The following is an 18734-nucleotide window of genomic DNA, read 5'->3' as shown; positions in this document are numbered from 1 at the left end:
TTAAGCTTCGCCTTCAAGAGTGAAACGCGACAGCGTTCCCGTCGACCCGCCAAGCGGTGTAAGACAATGCGCTACGGCGCAGCGATCACTTACGAGGCGCCCCGCATCGGACTTTGCACCCACCAATCACGCGGTGAGCGTCGAGCAACGCAGCGTTCGGCGCGGCAACGAAACGTGCGCCTGAGCAAGCGGAACGAACCAAAGAACTCGGTGTCTCGGTGGGGGAAACGATCTACGCCAGCCAAACGTCGTGATAGGCACGGGCAGAGAGATACATAGATAGTGATCTAAAGAAAGGAAGGACGCTTGATTCTGCAACCCGTGATGGAGCACGGCGAAGCGTCGTCAGGGGAGAGGGAGTCGGGGCCGCGACGCGCCTCGCACCGGTCCCCGCACAGCCCCAATGCGCGCGAGGCGCGCCACCTGTCGGGGCAGCGCCGTACAGTGAAAGGATGGGGTCTTCTGTGTTTGCCGCAAGATGGCTCTGCGTGTGCGGAAAGCGCAGAAGAAATGTAGCGGAAACGTACTTCGCTACTCGTGTAACTGCAACTTCTGTAAGTTACATGCTCATAATTACCGATATACACCGCAGTATAACTTTCTACGGCACGTTTCTAAGACAACACCGCATTCACTAGAGGCGCTTTTGTACCGCTTTGAAGCATTGAACTCGTGGCTGAGTGGTAGCGTCTCCGCCTCACACTCTGGAGGCCCTGGTTCGATTCCCAGGCAGCCCATGTTGCAAGTTGTTTTTATTTATAAATTGCCTGCCGGGATTTTTTCGCTCACGGCCAACGCCGCGGACGCCGACACCGACGCCGACGACACCTGCTTTTCTGCGACATGAGCTCCTTAACGCTGTCGCGTTAAAACTAGCCACCCTGTATACACAATGCCTCATGACCTCGAGCGTACCGGAATCTTGGAAGAACGCTAACAAATCCTAATCCATAAGAAAGGGGACGCCAAGGACTTGAAAAACTATAGACCGATCAGCTTACTGTCCGTTGCCTGCAAAATATTTACTAAGCTAATCGCAAATAGAATAAGGAACACCTTAGGCTTCTGCCAAGCAAAGGACCAGGCGGGATTCCGTAAAGGCTACTCAGCAATAGACCATATTCACACTATCAATCAGGTGATAGAGAAATGTGCGGAATATAACCTACCCTTACATATAGCTTTCGTTGATTACGAGAACGCGTTTGATAGTAGTGACCGCGGATCCGGATCATGAGTGAAATAATCCGAAGAATAGGAATGGGCTGGGATGCGTTTTGCAAGCATTCTCAGATCATGAACAGCAGGTTGCCATTATCCCTCAAGAGAAAAGTGTATAACAGCTGTGTCTTACCAGTACTGACGTACGGGTTAGAAGCCTGGAGGCTTACGAAAAAGGTTCTACTTAAGTTGAGGACGACGCAATGAGCTATGGAAAGAAGAATGATAGGTGTAACGTTAAGGGATAAGAAAAGAGCAGATTGGGTGAGGGAACAAACTCGAGTTAATGACATCTTAGTTGAAATCAAGAAAAAGAAATGGGCATGGGCAGTACATGTAATGAGGAGGGAAGATAACCGATGGTCATTAAGGGTTACGGACTGGATTCCAAGAGACGGGAAGCGTAGCAGGGGGCGGCAGGTGGTTAGGTGGGCGGATGAGATTAAGAAGTTTGCAGGGACGACATGGCCACAATTAGTAAACGACCGGGGTAGTTGGAGAAGTATAGGAGAGGCCTTTGCCCTGCAGTGGGCGTAACTAGGCTGATGATGATGATGATGAAGAGGCGATTGCAGGATTGGTGGAAGAAAAGTAGGGAAACGACAAAAACGGAGACGTACAAAATCAAAGTTCGCAATAGGGGATCAGAAAATTTGGTTGTGGGAGTTCATAGTGTTTTTTTTTTTTGTTTAACCTAGGTAGGACATTAGGCAGTACAATAGCAAGAGCTTGGTGGCCCAACCCACCGCCCCGTTCCAAAGGGGACGCTCATAACATCCATCCATCCATCCTGCGGCGCACGCAGTAGGCAGTGTTTCTACCAGAAAGTTCGTCTTCCTGCGTTGCGTTCGCTGCGAGCGTTTCCCGGTAAACGGACAGCTTTAGCACAGCGTAAGGGGCACTATGCTAAACGCTAAATTGTAGCGGGGCCACACTGCGCACGCGCAGAACGCTATAGCAGCTTTGCGCATAGCGTGCTTCTTCTATTTTCGGAATTTAGCGGGAGACGCTAACGCTCGCAAAGCACGGACGCAAAGAAATAGCGTTGTCAAACATGGCGGTCCCCTTGGCTCCCGCTTCACCGTGAATTCTCGTTATGGCTACGCTCTCGCTCTCGTTTATGGCCTGTAACTATTGAAATGAGCTTTCACTTCCTTTAACCTCACCTGAAACGCTAGTTATGAGCGAATAGTGCATCCAATTTCCGAGATCGTTGGGCGATTCTGGCGTACTTAGGCCTGACGAGACGCGTTTACATATCAGAAACAGAATGGTTGCTAATGGCACGGCCTCCGGGTAAAAAAAAAAGGAAAGGTGCGGCCTGCCACGTCAGGCGGGTGGCAGCGATTGTCTCAGCCGCAGTTGCATTCTCGGCCGCTTGGCTGGACCGAACGACGCTAGCTCTCGGGGACGGGACGCGTCATTTTCCACTGGCTACAGCGTTCGAAGCGCGATCCTCACGCATTTTCTATGCCCATCCCAGAGAACAGTCCCCGACAGGTAGCGCCGCGGCGGATGACAGCGTTTTGAATGCACCTGGCAGGCCGCACCTTTCTTTTTAAAGGGAAAGCTTTACTGGCCGCGAACTTGCGATTTCGCCGTGGCGGTGCTCCGAGCAGGCACATGACGCCACAACGCGCGTCTCGCCGCGAATATTTTTCTCTCTCTCGCTCCCTAGTCCCTACTGCGCATGCGCCACTAGTATCACCGAGCCACAGGTGTTCCGCCACTGCGCGGAGCTGCGCGTTTCCGAATCCGCCGTTTAGTATGACGTCACACCGCGTTTCTCGTCATTGCGTTCGCCCAAAGCCACCTTGGATTGAGCCGCATTCGCCGGCTCACCCTCACACGATTTCACTCATATGGAACCTCACGGCGATGGCGGCGGCGATACCGACAGCAGAAATGCGCCTGGAGTGTCCATACAATTGCCATCGCAATAATAGCTTTTGTCGCCTTACGTACATTAAACGCTAGCGCCTTCAGGGGACGTTTGGGTGTGCGTGCCTTCAAGACTTTGTCTACCCACGCCTCCTCTATTTTTTCAAGGCCAATACAATCACTTGCTCCCCAATGGGAGCCGTTGGTGCGCCTTAGTTCAGTGAGTTGCCGCGATGCGACGCTACCCAGATGGTACGACTGCTTGCGTCACACATGCGTCTGAGCTCGCTTCGCTGCCATTACGCTGTAGTAGCAGTAAACGCTCCGTCCTTGCGTCTGTCAGGTGATCACTCGTCTGTCAGTCTTCCTCCGATTTCCACCGTAAGGCGCCACCCAGATGGTACTCTCCACACGACCTTAAAGCAGGCGCGAGTGCTAGCTGACTGGGGAGAATAGAAAAGGACGATACGAGAGGGTGGTGAACTGTGGAATCGGCCGCATCTCGCTGGCATTGAAAATATTGTTACGTGTAGCTGAAGCCGAATGCTATTTACAATTTATTTACAGGGACGCTAACGGAGGCCAAAATGGCGACGCTATATCAAGCCGGAACACACGTCGTCTTCGTCCTCCTCAGTGCAGCCACACTGTGGTGGCTGTTCCGTAGCATCACCCCCGGCTGTAGAAGCACCTTCCAAGTGCTTAATCTGCACATCCGCGGTGAAAGGTGTGGGGTACGATTTTAGTCTCGCCACGTGAACGATGTCACTTGCAGCTGATGATGACGCTGAGAAATCGGCGGGGATGATTTCATACGTGACATCGGTCACTTGTCGCACCACACGGTAAGGACCAGTGTAGCGCGACAGCAGCTTTTCGGAAAGGCCCACACGTCCAATAGGTGACCAGAGAAGCACCAGAGAACCCGGAGAAAAGTGCACGTCGCGATGGTGGCAAACATAGAGGCGTCTCTGATGCTCCTGTGAGGCCTCGAGATGGGTGCGGACGAGCTGGCGCGCGTGGTCGGCGTGTGCGATCGCGTCGCGGGCGTATTCAGTGGCTGAACGTGTGGCTGAGGGCAGCAAAGTGTCCAAGGGCAACGCGGTTTCTCGGCCATATAGGAGGTAGAATGGTGAATAGCCGGCGGTGTCGTGACGCGATGAATTATACGCGAATGTCACATATGGTAAGTGAAGATCCCAGTCGTGGTGGTCGGTCGCAACGTACTTTGAAAGCATGTCGGTGATGGTCCGGTTGAGGCGCCCCGTGAGGCCGTTGGTCTGTGGGTGGTAGGACGTGCTGAACTTGTGCTTTGTCGAGCAGGAGCGGAGGATGTCCTCGACAACTGCCGAGAGAAAGCTGCGGCCATGGTCAGTGAGTAACTGGCGCGGAGCACCGTGCACTAAAATGATGTCATACAGAAGAAAGTCAGCAACGTCAGTAGCACAACTTGTCGGGAGGGCCCTGGTGATTGCGTACCGCGTAGCATAATCAGTAGCGACGGCGACTCATCTATTTCCGGAGCCCGAGAGAGGAAATGGTCCAAGAAGGTCTAGACCAACGCGGAAAAATGGTTCGGGTGGGATATCGATCGGCTGGGGACATCCAGCTGGAGGTGTGGAGGGCTTCTTCCGGCGCTGACAGGGCTCACAAGCGGCAACGTAGCGCCGTACGGAGCGGGCGAGACCCGGCCAAAAGAATCGATGGCGTACACGGTCGTATGTGCGCGAAACGCCCAAGTGTCCAGCCAAGGGAGCGTCGTGAAGTTGCTGGAAGACAGTCGAACGCAGATGCGATGGAATGACGAGCAGAAGGTCAAGGCCGTGTGGATCAAAATTGCGGCGGTATAATGCCCCCTCCTTAAGGAGAAACATCCGGAGAGAGGCGTCGCCAGGAGTTGACTCCAGACGGTCGATGAGGGCTCCTAATCAAGGATCGTGGCGTTGGTCGTTGCCGATTTGAAGCAACTGGGACACAGAGAAAACGCAAGCGATGGCGTCCGCATCAGCCGGGTCGTCGACGGGGTAGCGGGATAAACAATCGGCATCCTGGTGTAAGCGTCCCGTCTTATATCCCTCGGAGAAGGTATATTCTTGCAGGCGTAACGCCCAGCGAGCGAGTCGTCCCGTGGGGTCCTTGAGCAAGGATAGCCAGCAGAGAGCGTGGTGATCAGTGATGACAAAGAAGGGGCGTCCCTACAAGTATGGACAAAACTTCGCAACAGCCCACACAAGAGCGAGGCACTCGCGCTCTGTGATTGAATAATTGCGCTCGGCGGGTGATAGAAGTCGGCTGGCATAGGCTATAACGCGATCATGTCCACGCTGGCGTTGTGCTAACACTGCTCCTATGCCGTGACCACTGACATCAGTTCGAACTTCCATTGAGGCAGAAGGGTCAAAGTGGGCCAAAATTGGAGGCGTGGTAAGGAGAGTAGTCAGCTGCGAAAAAGATGCGGCATGGTCAGGACCCCAAGAAAAAGGGGCGTCTTTCTTCAAGAGGTCGGTAAGGGGATGTGCGATGGTCGCAAAATCCTTCACAAAGCGTCGAAAATAAGAGCACAGCCATACGAAACTACGAACGTCCTTGGTAGACTTCGGAACAGGAAAATTCGTAACGGCGCGAATTTTCTCCGGATCGAGTCGCCCGCCTCTGGCGTCCACGAGGTGTCCAAGGACGGCGATTTGGCGGCGAGCGAAATGACATTTAGACGAGTTCAACTGGAGAACGGTGCGGCGGAACACGTCAAGAATCGCTGAAAGACGGTCTAGATGCGTGTCGGATGTGGGTGAATAAATGATGACGTCGTCCATATAGCACAAACAGGTGGACCACTTGAACCCCTGAAGCAAAGAGTCCATCATTCGTTCGAAGGTGGCGGGCGCGTTACAGAGACCGAAAAGCATCACCTTGAACTGATAAAGGCCCTCAGGGGTAACAAATGCAGTCTTCTCTCGGTCCTTGTCGTCGACGGATATCTGCCAGTAGCCGAACCGGACCGTAAGTCGATAGAAGAAAAATAGGTGGCACCGTACAGGCAGTCTAGAGCGTCATCAATACGTGGCAATGGGTACACGTCCATTTTTGTGATTTTGTTCAGTAGGCGATAATCTACACAAAAGCGCCACGTTCCATCCTTCTTTTTGACAAGTACGACGGGAGATGCCCAGGGACTACAGGAAGGCTCGATAATGTCCTTTGCAAGCATCTTTTTGACTTCCTGTTGGATAACATCTCGTTCAGACGCAGAAACACGATATGGACGTCGGTGAATAGGGTTCGCATCGCCAGTATTTATGCGATGGGTCACGATGGACATTTGACCTAAGGGTCGATTGACAAAGTAAAATATGTCGCGATAGCCTTCAAGAACGCGGCAAAGAGCTTCAGCTTGAGCAGATGTAAGATCAGAGGAAACCATCTTCTCAATGTCGGCGTCAGTACCGTGCGATGACGTCACGGTATGGGCTGAGCTGTAACGATCTTCCACTGTGAATGGCTCGACCTCATCATCCTGCAAAGCGCTAATTATAGCCAAGGAGATCCCTTGAGGCAGAACTTGCGCGGTTAGCGCGAAATTGACAAGGGGAAGGCAGATGCGGTTGCCAGTAATTTTCAGCACAGTGTGCGGCACGGTAACACCATGTGTAAGCATAACGGCCGGAATTGGTGCGGCCACGTAATTGCCGTCAGGTACAGCTCGTGAGGACAACAAGTCGACGTGTGTCACAGAGTGAGGCGGTAGGCGAATAAAATCTATGCAGCTCAAATGGCTTGGAGGCGGGTCCACAGGGTCGGCAAGAAGAGGCAAGTCAAGGCGAAGTGAGCCGGCCGAACAGTCAATGAGGGCAGAATGATGGGCAAGAAAATCCAGACCGAGAATGAGGTCGTGAGGGCACTGCTCGATGACGGTGAAGAGAACGACGGTGTGTCTTTCAGCAATGGTGAGTCGGGCAGAGCACATGCCAACAATAGCGACAGTCCCTCCGTCGGCGACTTGTACAACTCGGTTCGGGGCAGGCGTCAGAACTTTCTTGAGCCGACGGCGAAGAGTAGCACTCATAATTGACACATGCGCCCCGGTGTCAATCAATGCGCACACAGGAACATTGTCGACGAGAACGTCCAAAAGATTCTTGTTCGTGGGTAACGTGAAGCGAGGATTTCGTGCCAATGTCGTGATTGCAGCTTCACGTCCAGAAGCTGCACTGTCTAGTTTTCCGGTCGGGGGTGCGGCGAGTAGGTCGGAGAAGGAGCACGGCGTGACGCGGGCGAGCGAGATTGGCGGCGGGAGGGAGAAGGCGAGCGGGAGTAGAGGGGTCGTGTCAAAGGTGTCGCAGGTTCAGATGACGGGGCGGGCATAGAAGGAGCGAAGGGAAAGGACGCGCTAGAGGGGCGAGGGTGGTAATCAGGAGAATAGCGAGTCGGAGGAGTCCAGCGGCTGCGGCAGTAGCGAGCGACATGTCCAATACGTCGGCAGTTAAAACAGATCGGCTTGTCGTCCACGGTTCGCCATTCGGAGGGGTTGCGCTGTCTATAAAAGGAGTAAGAAGAGCGGGGTGCGGACGAGCGGGGAGAAAAAGGTTCCAAGCGTACGGAACGAATGGATTGCAGGCCGACGTTGGACAACTCTTGACGGACGACGGCCTAGATCAAGGGCCGCTTCGACCTCACGACGAATGATGCGGGTCAAGTTGTCACATCGCGACGGCTGGTGGAAGACGTCGTCACAGGATGACGTAGCAGCTGTTTTGGGAAGTTGCGTGATGTGCTGGGATACCCGGCGGCTTTTAGCATGCTCGAGACGGCGGCACTCCTTGAGGATGGTATCGATGCTGGTGAGGTTCGTAAACACCAGTAAATTGAACGCGTTGTCAGCAATGCCTTTGAGGACGTGATTAACCTTATCGTCCTCAGGCATGTTCGGGTTTGCCTTGGCACAAAGGGCCAAAACGTCGAGAATGTACGACACGTAGGACTCGGTCGACGTCTGTACACGTGTGGCAAGGGCTTTCTTGGCATTGACCTGTCGACCAAACGGATTGCCAAAAAGGTCGCGGAGCTTGTCTTTGAAGAGATCCCAGCTCGAAATCTCCTCTTGGTGAGTCTGGAACCACGCCAGTGGAGCTCCGTCGAGGTAGAAAAGAACGTTGGCAAGCATAATAGTCGGATCCCACTTGTGACTGGTGCTGACACGTTCGTATAAGCGGAGCCAGTCTTCAACATCAGGACTGCCGACTCCGTTGAAAACACCAGTATCCCCAGGTGGGGAAATGGCGACGTAGGTCGGGGCTGCAGGCGGAGACGCTTGCGTAGATGAAGTGCCGCCAGCAGGAGCCGAAGTTGCATTGTCGCCGTTGCGACCGCTGCGAAGCTCCATGACGGGTACGGGGAACGTCCACCTCCACCAAATTAATGTTACGTGTAGCTGAAGCCGAATACTATTTACAATTTATTTACAGGGAAGCTAACGGAGGCCAAAATGGCGACGCTACATCAAGCCGGCGCACACGTCGTCTTCGTCCTCCTCAGTGCAGCCGCATTGTGGCGGCTGTTCCGTAGCAATATAGAGGAGGCGCTGGTTTAACGTACGGGAACGCAAACGCAAGGAAGCTTTATTGCGCGTGACGTTAAAACTTAATTTCGCTCAAAGAGAAAATGCAGCAGCCGTGGAACCTTCCACTTGCAGATCCAGTGACCGAGGTTGATGGAACACGCACGCAATAACTAGCTCCGCAAGCGCCGGCACAGAAATTTTGACATCGTAATTTGCGCAGGGTTCATTCGCAGCCTCTTGCTCTGATCTCTCCGATGGTTTGCGGTCATAATCAAGTTGTCTGATCGCAGTACCTAAAAAAAAACGGCAGTGGCTTAGCTCGGCTATGCCAGGATATGCGTAGCGAAAGCTAAGGCATAGCATGGTTAGCCTTGGTTAATCTTGATTGCAAGTACAGGTTAGTCTGGTTGTGTAGCTATGTTGCGGCGTTTAGCCAGTCGTTCGGCGCGCTGTTCGTCTGCTTCCTGGGCGATTCGTTTCCTCTTCATCTTGTTCCGATGTCGATCCCAGGCCTCCTCCTGCTTATCAGAATTGTTGCCGTCCACACGGCCACCTAAACTGTGGTTACGGCGCACGCGAGCTCTCCTTTTCAATCCTCCGACATGTTATCAGGCATGCGACGCAGCTGGCGAAGCGAGCGGAGGCGAACGCTACGACGAAGAACGCGGTGTGACGTTATGTGCCTCCTCGGAGCACGGTCACGGTGAAATCGCAAGTTCGCGACCAGTAAAGCTTTTGCTTTAAAATTTTTCTGCTATCTTCTCAGGCATCATATTCTAGACAAGAGCGGAAACACTATATTACTGTATCTTTGGTGAACGTTTCTTAGAACACAGCATGGGTGAAATCGCGCTTGAGGAACTGTTCCTAAAAGGGTCCTTCGCCCAGAAGTGGTGTCTGCTGCTGCTCTTCTCGGTGCCGAGAACAATGCTGCTTTAGTCCCCGTGAATTATAGTTCCCAAAGTAGAAATAACTGTGCTTGTTGATCTTCTCTGAAGCAAAAATACCGCTACTATTTGGTGCGCGCACTTCGCTTATTCGGCATCGGAGATGAGCTTTCGCTAACCATGCCGCTCACCTTTTCGTCGTTTTCGTCGGTGAGCTTCAACATATCTTAGCAACTTGCAAGCACGCATTGACAGACACGTGTATCTCGACATTGCACAAATTGACGGCTACAGGTGACAGATTTTCATTCTGCGTTCTTTTTTCTTTTTTTGTTGCGTGCCGTCTGCCACAAGTAGCACACAACATGCGCATCTGAGAACCGTTGTACTGAGCGCAGCGCCACTTTTGCCTCATTATACGGAGAAGTGGCGAACTACGCTTCATACGGGTTGGTCGGCACACTTCCTCCTCTAGCCGCCATAATCCTGTTGTTGCTATGCGGACGCGTCTCTTTAGGCCTACAGGTGCCGGAGTCGCAGAATGATCTCACAAATTGGATGCGCTATGGGCTCATAACTAACGTTTCAGGTGAGTTTGGAGAAAGCAAAAGCTAATTTCAATAGTTCATGGCGATCAACGCGAGTGCTAACTTAGCCATCACGAGAATTCACGCTGAAGCATGAGCCGTAGGTGCCGCCATGTTGGACAACGCCATTTCATAGTACTGCGTAAACATTAGATACATGTGCTCGCGCAGCGCTTCAACGCGTACGATCTTTCCTGCACCAACTGCGCATGCGTGAGGGGCTGGGCGCGAACTTTTGCGCGCCGACTTGCGTACGTGTTGTTCGGCCTTTAGTTCGCGTTGATGCGAGACACAGCACGAAGGTCAATTCGCTCGCTACTGCTGCCGCTCTTCCTCACTCCAGCGTTATTACAGTAAGCTTCCGCGGTCATCAAGTTAGATGTGTTCATGTTCACTTTTGCGCTCATGACACCACGCTTGTTAATTTAGTTAATGCGCCTATGTTTACAAGTTTATGCGGCAGATGAAACTACTATCTTTACGTCGTATAGCTAGCTGTCCACTAATTTGCTGTCGCAATCGATGCTTCGCCTTTTGGACGAAGCTGCGGGGTTTTTTTAATGTGGCATCAAAGTCTGAAACCGCTTCGCTTTAGAATCTGTACGATAAACGCCTTGCAGATCAGTGACAGTTGTGCAATGTTCCTGTTTTGACAGCGGATATAACGCATTTGTGGCACGCAATGCAGCCATGTGGGAGGATAGGAAAGAAGTGGCTGCTGTGTGTAATTAAGGAGTGAGCTCTCCTTACCACAGACATCTTATATGTGCGCCCGAGGGGTGCAGGGTAGTGAAGGTTGGTGGATGCGGTGCACGAGTGAACAAGGCTCGCCAGAAGAAACCAAAGCGGTGCACTCGTCAAACGGCTGAATTTCGCACGTAGCGGGCCCGGTCAACGCACTAGCTGCACGCCTACGCTCGTAAATTTCGGCACCGCGCGACGGATATCACCGAACTTCGTTTCCATGTAGCTTCACTTACAGTGAGAATAAAGCTCACTTCAAGCCGCAGCCAGGTTGTAAACGTGTTCACTTCTGCTAGTGCGCTGTGGATAGACGCATTTTCGCGGTTAACGGCCGCCTGAAACTTGTTTAGTAAAACAAAACAATACCGCAAGCCACTACCGGCATACGTGTTTGTTCTTTGTAAAATGCAGAAGAGTCGATGTGTCGTGATGTACTTAAAGTGTGCTGCCGGTCATCGCCTGTGCATTCTTGCAGTATAGTGAGAATGCGCACCTTTATTTTCGCAAAAGCCGGCAACAGTTCACACCTTACTGAAACGGGACGCTTTATTCTATCCACGCTTGACTTCACCTACTATCAGCAACAGGGCCCCAAACAACCGATCCCGACTGACATCCGTAGCTGGATCTACACGGACCCTATTCCTAGAAACATGCATCCTGAATATAACAGGGCCCGGCGCCAAGCTCAAGCCGGAGCTATCATAAAAGCCCTTGCTCACGCACCTGGCGTCACATTTGTTGATGCAGCCTAATATTCCCATGGCGCACAATTTATGGCCGTCGCCACACGCGATGGAGTCCTACACCACGCCTCCAGTGTCACTGCCTCACTGCCAAGACGACTGAAGTGGCCATCGCCCTGGCCACTCTAGATCCCACCTGTCACACCATCGAGTGTGACTCTCGCTCAGCCGTCACCAACTTCAGCAAAGGCCCTATTTCTCCCCAAGCTTTTCGCATCCTCTGCCAGGCACCTCACTCTAAAGACAGCATGATCTCCCTGACCTGGATCCAGGTCCAAGCGGGCCCTGTCCACCCACACCTCCCCAATCTCAACGACGTCACCCACTCCATTGCGCGAGGCCTAGTCAACCGCGCCGGAGTCACTGGAGACGAGTTGGACACCAGGGACAGTCTGACCACTTATAACGATCTCGCCAAGGCCTTTTAGCTCAGTCGCCGAACCTTCCCCCCACCTCACCCCAAGTTCAGCCGGGCGCAGGCTACCACCCTGCGTCTGCTACAAACAACCACGTGCCCTTCACCCGCCCGCCTCCACCTTATATTCCCAGACGTCTACACTACCCCCAACTGCCGGTGCTGTGGCATTCACCCGGCGGCTACGCTTCCGCATATGCTGTGGGAGTGCCCAGCACAGTACACATACCATAGCACCATGACCCTCTCGTCGTGGTTGCAAGAGGCTCTGCGGAGCTCCGCCCTCGATGACCAAACCTGGGCAACCCAGCACGCCCGTGAGGCGGCGGCGAGGCGAGCCCTCGACGTACCCTCATGGGAGGCTTAGGCCCGGCCATCATAAACTGCTGGTTCTACAATAAAAGTTTATCCCCCCCCCCCCCCCCGGCAAGAGTAGTGGGGACCGACCTCAAGGTCTAATTTGTGGAATTCACTACGAACTTCTTTCAACGCTAGAGCACTATAGTCGGACGACATTGTGCTTCAATGCATAAAACAGCGGTTTCTTAAAAAAGTAACTGGAACTCCAATGCATTTCGTCAGACACATCTAAAATTAATATCTCGGAACTGGTGCTGTCCAGAGAATTCGTTCCAAGAGGATACGCCGTGCGAACTCAGCGGCTATAATTCGCACATTGAAATATGTAGCGTGTAGTAATGAATTAGAAAGTTAATTAGCATAATTACGTTCATTATTCAATTGAACATTGTGATTTCTCGTAGAAGTAATGGCCGCCTCATCGAGCACTTTATATTGCCACCTGCTGTTTTGAGCCGGCAAACGGTCAGCATTGCTTGCCCAGCAAAAACGGCGAAGAAGACGATGAAGTCAAAGATCGCGAGCCAGCTGGAGAACCCTCCCTTCGTGTCTGGCTGCTGGTACTGTTGCTTACTCTTGCATTAGCGCTTGACAAACTGGTGGAGGTGCGGGGTAATTTAATCTATGCACCAAACCCCTCCGAGTAGCAGGAGCTCCAGCCCTGTACCGGTGGTTACGCCTGTACACCGCGCGAGCACAAGGATCCATGGACAAGCCCCCTGAGTTTGGACTCCTCCCAGAGAAAATGACAGCTCTGACCGCCCCAACCAGTATGGAAGGCACAACGCCGATTCATTGTACGCTACTCAATCCGCGAACGCTGAATCCCTTACACGGCGCCATACATGAGAATGTTGAAGATTGGCTAGTGCACTGTGAACTTGTTGCCGCGTTCAACAAGTGGGATGACAAAGACAAACTGAAAAACGTATATTTAAGCCTTGACGATGGCGCATGTGTTTGGCATGAGAACCATGCAGCTGCCCTAACTTCATAGGCAGAATTCAAACGCCAGATTCTTGAGACTTATGCGAGCCCTGATCGCCGAGAGCAAGCTGAGCGTGATCTCCAGTCCCTATACAAATGCCGAACAAAGGTGTCGCAATGTATGTCGAGGACATGAGGCGTCTCTTTCGACGAGCCGACCCCAGTATGTCGGAAGAAGGTACGGTGCCTGGTGCGCGGAGTGAAAGAGCAGCTGTTCGGTGGTCTCGTGCGCATTCCTCCCAAGGCTGTGTCAGAATTTCTTTCCGAGGCCGTCACCATGGAACAGACTCTTCGGCAGCGGGAACCATCATACGAACGCCAAGTGAACGCTGCCTCACCTACGGACTTCGTCGGAGCTCTCGGGGGCCTTGTCGATTTCTTTCTAGAGCTCATTCGTTCCGTAATCCGTGAAGAACTTCAGAAACTGTTGGTACCCTCACAGCCGACGCTCAGCTCTTTGTCCAGCGTTCTCCGTGACGAAGTCCAGCATGTGCCAAGAAAACCACCCTTCAAGACAGAAGCTCGTCCGCTAAGAACTGACAGCCTCCGCGTGCCATATTCGTAAGCCTTGAGGCCACATGCCCCACCTTCCTCCCCGCTTCGCACCGCGTGCCCGGCCATGCTACAGCCCGTCCAAGCGGCCTCGTATTACCAGGACCACTGACAGGCCCCAAGGAAATCAGACGTGTGGCGGGCACCTGATCGCTATCCCCTTTGCTTTCACTGTGGCAAAGCTGAGCATGTCTACCGACAGTGCTCCTATCGAGAGCTCTGACTACGCGGATTCTCAGCAAATTCGCCGCTACCTAGGTTCGGCCAGCGTCCTCCTGAACTTGACGAATACGTTGCCCAGCAGCGCGGATCCTCATCAGCTCGACACCAGTTACTCTCCCCTTCGCCGCGGTGGATTTCTCCGACTCGGCGTACGTATTCAAATGTGGTACAGGGTCGGTCGCCAAACCCGCGCTGGAACAACTAACCACAGCGGCCTTCGGCGTCGAGGCCGCTCAGTTTGGACGTGCTCAAGGACGTCTACTGACGCGTACGTGGACTGACGATACATCGGCGACGACAGTACCTGCTGATTACGGCAAAAGAATTTCTTTGGACATTCCTGTACTGCTCGACGGTCGTGAATTGACTTCTTTAGTGGACACTGGAGCGGATTATTCTATAATGAGCGAAAAACTGGCCACCCTTCTGAAGAAAGTGGCTAAAAAAAAGAATATTTATATTTGACTCTTTTGCTCCAATTTAACATGTGGTTTATTGGTGTGGGGGACCACTACGCAGCACAATTACACTAAACTAAAAGAATTGCATTGTTTTGAATCGTTTCATGCAAACGACCAGGATTTAAAACAGCTCCTCTGTTCAAGAAATATAGTGTCCTATAGGCGGACTTGTATTATTTAAAGGTTTTGCAAGAAATTCACCACAAGAAACTTTACGAAAGTAATGGCTCTGAAAACGTTCAATATCTTTTAAGGCACTAATATTATCGAACACCAAAAATAAGAACAAACTATGGAAAGCAAACAATGACCTATCAAATACCTGTCATCCTAAACAAATTTCAAGGAATGCTAAATTTTTAATGTACATCACGTGTATTTAAGCGCCATGTTATGGAGACATTGTTGTCCCCTAGCATAAAAGTGCAATCAGAACTAAACGTCTTTTTTTCGGTAATGCAAAACTTGTGTAAAACAAAAAAGTGCACTGTAAATATTGTTTTTTGTCCCTGTTATCATGTATCTCGGATCAACGTTATCCATTGTGTGAGAGGTTTTTACAATCTACAAGTGCAGGGCGCCCTTATACTATGTGTAAATTTAGACATTCTCATGCAATGTGTGATCTGTTGATGTGTACTACCGTACAACTGACACATCCTCGTAACTCTAGGACTGTGTGAAATGTCGTGTTGTATATCTTCTCGTGTTGAGCACAATTTTATTTTCAATGTTTTCTAACTACATCGCTCCGAACTGTGTACGGGGTCAGAGGCCTTGCCAAGCACCATCAGCATTTAGCTTCAGCCTTTATATTCTGCCTGCTGCGAAAACTGAAATAAATAAAATAAAAACAAGATACAACGCCAACTAGTCCTCCCCCTCCCCCCCCCCCCCCCCCTGTGTCACCACTTACTGCAGTGGGAACATTGTTGGCGCAACAAGCAATTTACCGGACTGTCTCTGTACAGTGCAGCACATTTTAAACGCGAACGATTTCTGACCTATCCAATGCATTGTTTCGTTTCCAGGTTCGCGTGCATTTGTAACATCGGCTGAATTCAGACTCCGAAACGTACACTAGGGAGTACTCCTTGCTTGGAAACCTGTTAGGCAGCGAATACACGTGGTACTTCCATTTAAATAACATAAAAGGCGTTCATTCCCGTTCGTTCCAGTTCGCGTTTACATATCTGAGCACTGTAGATTTCTCCCCGTGTGGTGAAAGCGATCCTTTCTGACAGTGACAATGCCTAATATTTGTTGCGTGTCAACGCGTCGGTCCGGTTGCGAGGGTGCGACAAGAAGGCATCTTTCTTTTGTTTCTGCGCCACTGACTTACGAGGTTTCCGCGGCGACAGACTCCCGGACCAGCCGCGGTAGACCAATGGCTGTGTCATTGCACTGCTAAGCTCAAGGTCGCGGGTTTGAGACCCTCCGCAGCCGCCGCATTTCAGTGGGTGGTGAAACGCAATAACTCTCCTGTAATTAGATTTAGGAGCATGGTAAAGAATCCCAGGAGGTCGAAATTAATGCAGAGATAGCCTTGTGATTTTGGCGCGTAAAACCCCCGAATTTAATGTAAATTTCAGGACTTACAGCTTCGCTTTCGACTGGAAACACGGTCGCATGTGTGGAAAACATTTTGATGCCGAAGATGTTATTCGTGCAGACGGGAGCACAGTGAACGGAATGTTTCGCTGCACCTTGATCGGTCTAATCTTAAAGCATCCGGCATTGAGAGGATTTTGAAGGCCTGCCGGTTTATACTTACCTCTCTAAGCCGAAAGCAGAGCCTCGGCCGGTGACGCTATGTCGTCCGCTGAAACGAGAGCTGCTTGGAGTTACCGTCCAATAAGTCCTTTGTGAGGGCAACTGTGATGCCCTTTCGTTTTAGGCAAACAGGCCTAATAGGGATCATCCCCCGGCAAGGGGATGCGTCGGCATAGCGCGCAGATCTCAATTCCTACAAAAGAAGTTCTAAAATATTTGATTTCCTTCCATAAGGATTACTTTTTGAATAACTCTTTGCTCTTTTTTTTTTCTCCTTTCAGGACACTCTTTATCCTTTCGGCAGAAGACCAGGTGAGCATGGAAACTTGTTGACAGGGTCATCGTGTGGGTACAGCGACTCCCAGAGTGCGTGGGAGCGTTTTTATTGTACAAAACAGTCGCGTTTCCAAACAATGCAAAATTTAATTGAACTGGTTCAAAACAATTCAGGCCGCCGATCTGACTAATGCATTGGTCGGGCTGTGGCACGTTGCTGCATTACCGAGTGTAAGTAAGTGCATGTGACCCAGCATTACAGTAGACGGGCAGTTAGCTAAACCAGCTATAGGGCCAATCAAGGTTTGATGTATCTTCACTAACTCCCTTAAAGTTGAAACTGAAACTTAAAGGAAGAAAGAACCCACGTAGACAGATATGGGGTGAATGTGCCTAACAGCATGTTGTGAGAAATACTGCTTGTAAATTTGTTTTTTTTTTTTAGAAAATAAAATCACAGTAACAAGATATACAGAAGGAGGTCCCAAAGCGCAAGGCTGTAGGAGCAGTGTTTGACCTTGAACCAGCTGTGAATCGGGAGTGGCTCAGTGGCTACAAGCCTGGCTGTTGGCTATACTACGAGGTCACGTCTTCGATTCCTGGCCACGGGCGGCATCGTTGGATTACCATTATAAAACTCACCGATATAACCTTATAATGCCTGTCGTAAAATATTCTTGAAGAAATAAATATCACACGACGACTACGAGTGTACGCGAATGTTTAAGCGATGTAGAAGGCTGGCGTGGATTCAACTATCTATAGCGTTGTGCTTCAATTTGCGCACGATCTGATGCCGATTGGCGCTCTGCACAGTTCCTGAACCAACGCAGGGTCACTTCATCAGCAGGGGCGAGATGATTACAAGAGATTACGTCGTCTCACTACGCAACAGGGAGGTTGCACCGCGAGTAGCGCTTTACGGTTCCGCTCGCAATGAGGAAAATTGAACGGAGACTTTGTCGCCAATTATTTTGGTCAACATGGCCATTTTTAAATCTAAAAGACGAAACCAAACTTTTCTGACGATTATCTTGAACTTCCTAATATAAACGTGTGCCGCATTAATTGTTACAAAAAAACTTAAATATTGTCATTAATATAAAGAGTAAAATAATTGCTTCGTTTTTTTCTTGCCACCTGGGCATATAGTTCCCCTGTAGTGACGTCATCTGGGTAAATTTTGTAGGCTTTCTTTTAAAAATAGTGTTTGAAATAAAAAAAAAACACTGTATCCTGTAGTTCTCTCGTTCAGAAAAGCAGCTTGGGCTTGTTGGTACATAACGTCCGAGCAATATAGCACAAACTTGAGACAGGCACAGAGGAGGCAAAATGACACAAGCACACACTTTCAGGAAACGTTTATTTGAAGCGGTACATACCTATATGCATCAATGACAGTGAGCGCGCATGATCACAAAGAAACGCAAGTTCTTTTGCAGACAACCTGACAGATGGTATGTTTACACGTCATGTGTCCAGTTTATCATCTCGCCCTCAATTATTTCTGTTACTTGCTTTTTTTTTTATTCTCGACTATCACGTCAGATTCCTGGAAATGTGGCTGACGTCCGCACGCGATGTAATGCGAGGCAAGAAGACCTTCCTTTGACTTGCGCACATTACCGTTGTGTTCTCTGAGACGGTCATTTAGGCATCTGGCGGACTACCCGATCTAATATTTGACGCAGCTTAACGGGATTCTGTATATGGCATAATCAACACAATTAACAAACTTAGATTTATGCTCCTGTGAGCAACGTTCCAGATTTTCTTTCTTTAGATATGTTTCTCATGCGGAGGTTGATAAGCTTTTTAGGAACACTGGACATCACAGTTACCTCTACACGACCCACAACCTTTTTGAGATTGAGGGAAGTATTCTGAATGTAATGCAATACAAGAACTTTACATGTTCTGTGGGTGCGCTCGATGGTGCGGGCATTTAGTTAATGAAGCAAACATTCCGCCACGGCGACCTGTAGGATAATTGGATAACCAGCTTTCTACAAGGGAGCTGCCAGGTTGGAGAGCGCCTGGTCAATCAAATATGGGCAAGTTTTCA

At 50.7% G+C, this 18734-nt stretch overlaps 1 protein-coding gene across 5 annotated transcripts in view; it reads left to right on the top strand.

The window, feature by feature from the left end:
• LOC126529972 (uncharacterized) overlaps nt 1-18734 on the top strand; it is a 142076-nt gene that overhangs the window by 93054 nt on the left and 30288 nt on the right. For all 5 annotated transcript variants that reach the window (XM_055070152.2, XM_072288155.1, XM_072288157.1 and 2 more), the window contains one exon: nt 16675-16705. In XM_055070152.2, coding sequence (XP_054926127.1) covers nt 16675-16705 — 31 coding nt within the window. The remainder of the gene's footprint in view (nt 1-16674; nt 16706-18734) is intronic.

Source organism: Dermacentor andersoni, chromosome 5 (genome assembly GCF_023375885.2).
Source record: "Dermacentor andersoni chromosome 5, qqDerAnde1_hic_scaffold, whole genome shotgun sequence".
Lineage (NCBI taxonomy): Eukaryota > Metazoa > Arthropoda > Arachnida > Ixodida > Ixodidae > Dermacentor > Dermacentor andersoni.
This window is presented reverse-complemented; position numbering and strand designations above follow the sequence as displayed.